Below are 7,090 nucleotides of genomic sequence, written 5' to 3'. Positions count from 1 at the left end.
AAAGTTTTCCTGCGTCTATTGAGATAATCATGTGATTTTTATCTTTCAATTTGTTGCTGTGGTAACTCACACTGATTGATTTGCAAATGTTGAATCATCCTTGTGACCCTGGAATAAATCCTAAGTGATTTATGGTGTATGGTCCTTTTGATGTATTGTTGGATTTGTTTTGCTAATATTTTGTCCAGGACCTCTTCATTTGTATTCATCAAAGATATTGCCCTCTCATTTCCTTTTTCTGTAGTGTCTTTGTCTGGCTTTGGTGTCAGGGTATTGGTGGCCTTGTTGCATTCTTATTTTATCATGTCTTTGAAATGCCATGTGTTATCATTTCAACAAAGCAACAACATATACAATTCATTTAACATGTTTGTCTTTCTAAGTCAGAAATGCAGTAGCAAACTGGAGGTAAGAACAAGTTATTAACTATTTTTATTAAGTATTAATTAAGTTTTACATTATTTTCTGTTTTTGAAATGGAGTTTATCACTTCAACATGTAAGCAACAAGAAAAAATAATTGTAAAAAAATTTTTACTGAGTCTTTAAAATGTGTGTGTTATTATTTCAACAAGGAAACAATGTAAACATCATTCATTACTTTTACATTCTTGTTTCTTACTAAGTCTTTAAACTGCAATCTGTTTTCATTTCAACAAGGAAAATGCAATCTGTTTCCATTTCAACCAGGAAACACTATACACAAAATACTAATAATTTTTCCATTCTTTTCTGTTATCAGATCATTGACATTTTCTATGTTACCATTTCAACATATAAACAGTAGGAACAACCTATTAATTAACTTTATTTTCTATCAGTTAGTCTTTGGAATGCAATGTTTTATCACGTTGACATATAAACATATAAACAGGTAATTATAACATTTTTCTTACTAAGTCTTTGAAATACAATGCTATCATTTTAACACATAAGGATATAAAGAATTTAATTTACATTCTTTTACCTTTACTGTCTTTGATATGCAGTATGTTACCATTTCAACATGTAAACAATACATGTAAATTAGCAATTAGTTATTCTACATCCTTAGTTTCTTGCTAACTCGTGGATACACAGTGTGCGTTCAACCCTAGTGTACATCACATTTGAGAGTAGCCAGATTTCTAGAGTTCAGAAGCCACATATGGTTTGTGTGCACCATACTGAGCAGTGCAACTCTAGTGGAAGAGCTGAGGGAGCAAATACATATGCAACAATGTGTACCATGAAGGAAATACATATGGTACCTTAAGAAAAATTGGCAGAAGAATAAATCTACTTAAATGGGGAAGTAAGAGAAAACCTAACTGAGGAGGTACTATTTAAGCCATGAACTGAGGCCTGAGCAGCTATCCAACAGCATTAAAAGGCCAATGTTATTTGAGCAGACTATGTAAGGGGAAAAAGTGAAAAAAATACTGTGTTATGGAGGAATAAATAATTTCCCAAGTCCTCTAAGAAAGAGTAGAGAAACTGATAAATCATAGGAATGTCTACACTCTGAGTGAGATCAGGGACCTTATCTTTCTTAGCACCTGGAAAAGTACCTAAATCATAACAGATACTTGGTGAATGTGTGTGGAATAAGGAATAACTGAGCCAGGGATCTGAGACCTGGGAAATCAGGCAGCAGTATGCTGATGAGGATACCAGTAGGTAGTGGGCATAGATTGTTTGTTTCCTTTTAGTTGCATATAGTTTCTCATAAGCCACCTGAGGTAATCAGAAACACAAGAAGACTGCAGGTCCCTAGAGGGTAAAATTGTTCAACAACTACCACCTCTAGGAAGAGTTTCAATTGATCTGACTTGTGTCAAGTGCCCATAAAAGGATGAGTGAACCAATCAGTGTGGATAAGGAAATGATATACCATGACTGGGTCAGCTTACGTCACATACTCAACACTGTGGTTAGTAACCAGAAGATGTAGAAGGCAGTGGGCAAGAGATCCAGAGGACCTTTCAAATTCCTCTATTTCCTTTTAAAATTTCCTCTTTTATAAAGATCAGTTTACATATCCACTGTTCCTAACCCCAGTTTCCTAGAACATTAGAACTTTACATATGTGTCTCTACAAACTTGTGTTTCAGGCAAAAAAAAAGAAAAAAGAAAAAATTGAACGCTTTCATGGCCACACATCAGTGTTGAAACACCTCCTTGTACTGTGGAAATCACTTTGAACAAGGGACCCATTTCATGTCGTTCCGCTGTGCCCCGTGCAGCATCGCCTGCAACTGAGCCTGAACTTCAGTAAGTTTTTGTCGGTCCAAACTGTCATGAAAATTCCCTTCCTCGTAGCAATGGAGAGGGACAGGATAAATCACATACTTCAGCTTCATCAAGGATGTCAAGTGCTGTAGAAGACTCTTGAGCACAGGCATCGTAATGGGATTGAAGGCAAAGCTAAGGAAATTGAGGTGCGTACAGTGGCTCAGGGCTGGGAGGACGGCAGACAGAGTAGAATCAGTTATCATACAATTGTTTATCTCCAGATGTTGCAGGGTGCTTGAGACCTTCTCCAGCAGAGCCTGGAGGGGCTCATATCCTTCTGAGAAGATCATGTTGTTACTGAGACTCAGTTCCTTTAGGTGGGTGGCCTGAGAGCTCTCGGACAGGACAGTGATGTCTCTGTTAGAAAGGCTACAGTAAGGTAGATACAGTGTATCCAACTGACGTGGCACAACTCTATAGAGAGAAAAGAGTAAGGTTATTTCAGAAGAATGAGGGCAATGAGCCCCAAATTATAGGTACCTAAGGCTCTAGAATAAAGTACTGTGTTCACGGTTTGCAATAGGTGGTTAACAACGTGGACTTTGGGATCAGACTTTATAGATGTGTGACCTTGAGAAAGTTACTTTACAACTCTGAGGTACAGGGATTTAATCTTGAAAACGTACACAGTAGTAATTATTATAAAGAACTGCGGGAAAGATTAAGTGAAGAAATTGCATGCACTTAGTATATATGACATAATCAGTGTTGCATCTGATTCACTTATTTGGCGAGGATGGGTCTGGGAAAGCAGCCAACTGAGGGTTTCCTTTGACTAGTTCCCAGATGACAAGCTCTCCATTCAGGGTCTAAGGCTTGGGGGAAATACAGGAGCAAAATTATCTGGCAGTGTTAACTATTGGGGCCCATCCATGGGCATGTGCATTAGTCCTATAGCTTAATGTTTCTCCATCTGAATGCCTCCCCTTCCTCTCCAGAGAGCTGTAAAGTCCAATAGGAGAAGGACTGAGTCTTTTTCACCAATATATTTACAGACTTATTATAGTGTCTGCCCACGGTTGCTGAATGAATGAATGAATGTATGAGCACAGCTTCCTTTTCTAACCTCATCTGCTGCTCACCATAAGGTACCCCTCTCTCCCCCAGCTAGGTTCAAACTCCCAGCAGTGCCTACACTGAGGTAAAAAGAGAAATGGGTTACAAGGAGCTTAGGAAGATCCAAGCATGGTCTCTTCTGTCTTAACAATGAGGTGTTCAAGGAACACAGGTTCCTCCCCATCCCCTCACCTGAGCAGTTTGTGCAGTTGATTTGTGAGGCAGACGAAAGGCAAGCTGAGCTCCTGGAGGTTGTCCAGCCGCCCAAGGCAGAGGAGAAAAGATATGAACTTCCTTCTCGGATAAGAGTTAAAGGGGATGTTACACAGAGTAAGGCTGTTCAGGTGGATCACCCGAGCCAAAAGGGTGAGGACTTCACTCAGATCAGTCTCGTCCATTTCCAGGTGATCAATGCACCCCAGATCAAGAAACTGCAGGATACTTTGGTGGGCAGACATTCTATCGATTTGCAAATCTCTGCAGCAGATGTGCAAGGACCCAAAGTTCTGCTGAATTTTACTACAAAGGAAAGAGAGGAATTCCTCTGTTCTCAAGGTACCATTGAGGGAAATATCCACTAGTAATTCCATGGGTTCCTGAGCTGACTGAGGCTCAGACCCAGAATTACCAAACCCGAGGCGCCTGACACTATGCTGAGCTTCTTCTATCTTAAGGATAGAGCGCTGAGAGTATTTGCATGACTTAAAACAGAAAGGGAATGTGGTCCGAATCTCAGAGCATATTGTCTTACAGTCCGGGTCACGCCTTAAATCTAGGATCCTCAGTCTGGGCCCCCTGTAAGGAAAGGAAGAGACAGAACACATGAGAGATAGCTGATTTTAATATAACCCAGCAAGATCAATGATGAGAAGCAGGGACAGTGCACTTTAACCCTGGTTTTCACTTCATTGCCATTCAACAAGAAGTTCTTTCCACACAAATGCAGCGTCTTTCATCCTTTCCCCACCCCCTTCTTCACCTCCAGGCTTTCCCTGTCTCAATGCCCATATTCCACTTGTGTGTAATCACACTCAAATCCATTCATAGTATCCTCAAGCACTTCTATTCTATAATCAACTCTATAAGGCAATAGAGTCCCGAAGGTGACCCCAAGTGCTGACCGACAGCTCTGCAAAGACTGCAGTATTCACCATTGGCTACTGTTGGGAGACGGTTAGGTATTCCCCTGCCCCAGGCTACAGCATACCCTCCTGCTGACTCCCTGTGTCTCCACTCATCATAGTCTTACCAAGAGGTTGAGTTCTGGGCAGGGAGCATCTGCAGACCATCAATCATGGCTTCCAAGATGTCATAGTATGACTCCTGTGTGTACAATGACCCAATATGGAGACAGCGAAAAGGCCAAACCCTCACCATTGCCGTTAGCATCGTCTTATGCCCACCCAAGAAGGCAGCGTTGAACAATGGAACAAAGAGGTCTCTTGGGATTTCGTCCAGGGCATGGATAGCTGCAGGCTCATTATTCAGCAGACTCTTTGCAGCAAGCTCAAGGAGGGTGACTGTGGTCTTTTGGTCCATCTTCAAAAACCTGCTTCAGAGTGGAGAATATTTAGAAATCCTGAGAAGATATCTATAGTCACTTGTTTGCATCCAGGGTTAGCTATGGACAAAATACTTATTGAATAAGTATGTGGTCAATCATAGGGCCAACTCAAGTGACCTCTACTATAGGAATAGAATGAAAATGGACTTGTGTGTAATTTAATTATATATGTGTACAAACACGTGCACACAAGCACACACACACACACACACACACACACTTACATGAGATAAAATGCCATTAGAAATCAGAGGTACCTTAGCAGAAGACAATGCTTACCACCTAGCTGACTTCGTCAAATTATTTCCTCTTGAGGAGCTTCAAGATGGAGGAAGAGTAAGACACAGAGATCACCTTCCTCCCCACAAATACATCAGAAATACGTGTACATGTGGAACAACTCCTACAGAACACTTACTGAACATGGCAGAAGTCCTCAGACCTCCCAAAAGGCAAGAAACTCCCCAAGGGCCTGGGTAGGGTAAAAGAAAAAAGAAAAAACAGTGACAAAAGAATAGAGACAGAACCTGCACCAGTGGGAGGGAGCTGTGAAGGAGGAAAGGTTTCCACACACTAGGAAGCCCCTTCGTGGGCAGAGACTGCTGGTGGCGAGGGTGGGAGTTTTGGATCCATGGAGGAGAGTGCAGCAACAGGGGTGCAGAGGAAAAAGTGGAGAGATTCCCGCTCAGGGGGTTGGTGCCGACCAGCACTCACCAGCTTGAGAGGCTTGCCTGCTCACCCGCCGGGGCGGGCGGGGGCTGGGAGCTGAGGCTCAGGCTTCGGAGTTCAGATCCCAGGGAGAGGACTGGGGGTGGCTGCATGAACACAGCCTGAAGGGGTCTTGTGCGCCATGGCTAGCTGAGAGGGACTCAGGGAAAAAGTCTGGAGCTGCTGAAGAGACAAGACACTTTTCCTTGCCTCTTTGTTTCCTGGTGCACAAGGAGAGGGGTTTAGGAGCTCTGCTTAAAGGAGCTCCAGAGAAGGGAGCGAGGAAATAGTTAATCCAGCCCAGGAAGCACAGAGAGTCCCATACAGCATAAAACCAAGGAGAAACACGCCAAGACACATATTAATCAAACTATAAAAAATTAAATACAAAGAACAAATATTAAAAGCAGCAAGGGAAAAACGACAAGTAACACATAAGGGAATCTCCATAAGGTAAACAGCTGATCTTCCAGCAGAAACTCTGCAAGCCAGAAGGGAGTGGCAGGACATATTTAAAGTGATGAAAGAGAAAAACCTACAACCAAGATTACTCTACCCAGCAAGGATCTCATTCAGATTTGAAGGAGAAATTAAAAGCTTTACAGACAAGCAAAAGCTAAGAGAATTCAGCACCACCAAACCGTCTTTACAACAAATGCTAAAGGAAGTTCTCTAGGCAAGAAACACAAGAGAAGTAAAAGACCTAAAATAAAAAAAAAAACCCAAAACAATTAACAAAATGGTAACAGGAACATACATATCGATAATTAACCTTAAATGTAAATGGATTAAATGTGCCAACCAAGACATAGGTTGGCTGAATGGATACAAAAACAAGACCCGTATATATGCTGTCTACAAGAGACCCACTTCAGACCTGGGGACACATACAGACTGAAAGTGAGGGGATGGAAAAAGATATTCCATGCAAATGGAAATCAAAAGAAAACTGGAGTAGCAATTCTCATATCAGACAAAATAGACTTTAAAACAAAGACTATTACAGGAGACAAAGAAGGACAGTACATAATGATCAAGGGATCAATCCAAGAAGAAGATATAACAATTGTAAATATTAACGCACCCAACATAGGAGCACCTCACTACATAAGGCAAATACTAACAGCCATAAAAGGGGAAATTAACAGTAACCCAATCATAGTAGAGGACTTCAACACCCCACTTTCACCAATGGAGAGATCACTCAAAATGAAAATAAATAAGGAAACACAAGCTTTAAATGATACATTAAACAAGATGGACTTAATTGATATTTACAGGACATCCCATCCAAAAACAACAGAATACACATTCTTCTCAAGTGCTCATGGAACATTCTCCAGGATAGATCATATCTTGGGTCACAAATCAAGCCTTGGTAAATTTAAGAAAATGAAAATCGTATCAAGTATCTTTTCCGAACACAACACTATGAGACTAGATATCAATTACAGGAAAACATCTGTACGAAATACAAACACATGGAGGC

The 7,090-nt window shown here is 41.2% G+C and overlaps 1 protein-coding gene across 1 annotated transcript; it reads right to left on the bottom strand.

Moving 5' to 3' along the window:
• Positions 1–2,173: 2,173 nt before the first annotated feature.
• On the bottom strand, positions 2,174–4,906 carry LOC309796261 (melanoma antigen preferentially expressed in tumors-like; the record flags this gene model as incomplete). The annotated part of the gene is made up of 3 exons (XM_082609307.1): positions 4,579–4,906; positions 3,522–4,124; positions 2,174–2,687 (listed from the first exon to the last, which is right to left on the bottom strand). Exons 1-3 carry the CDS (start codon positions 4,866–4,868, stop codon positions 2,174–2,176), a joined length of 1,407 nt encoding a protein of 468 aa, XP_082465433.1. The 5' UTR covers positions 4,869–4,906.
• Between the last annotated feature and the right edge of the window lie 2,184 nt (positions 4,907–7,090).

The sequence above is a fragment of the Mesoplodon mirus genome (assembly GCF_964341445.2).
Source record: "Mesoplodon mirus genome assembly, chromosome: X".
Taxonomy (NCBI): Eukaryota; Metazoa; Chordata; class Mammalia; order Artiodactyla; family Ziphiidae; genus Mesoplodon; species Mesoplodon mirus.
The sequence above is the reverse complement of the archived record's forward strand: the minus strand, read 5'-3'. Positions and strand labels throughout refer to the sequence as shown.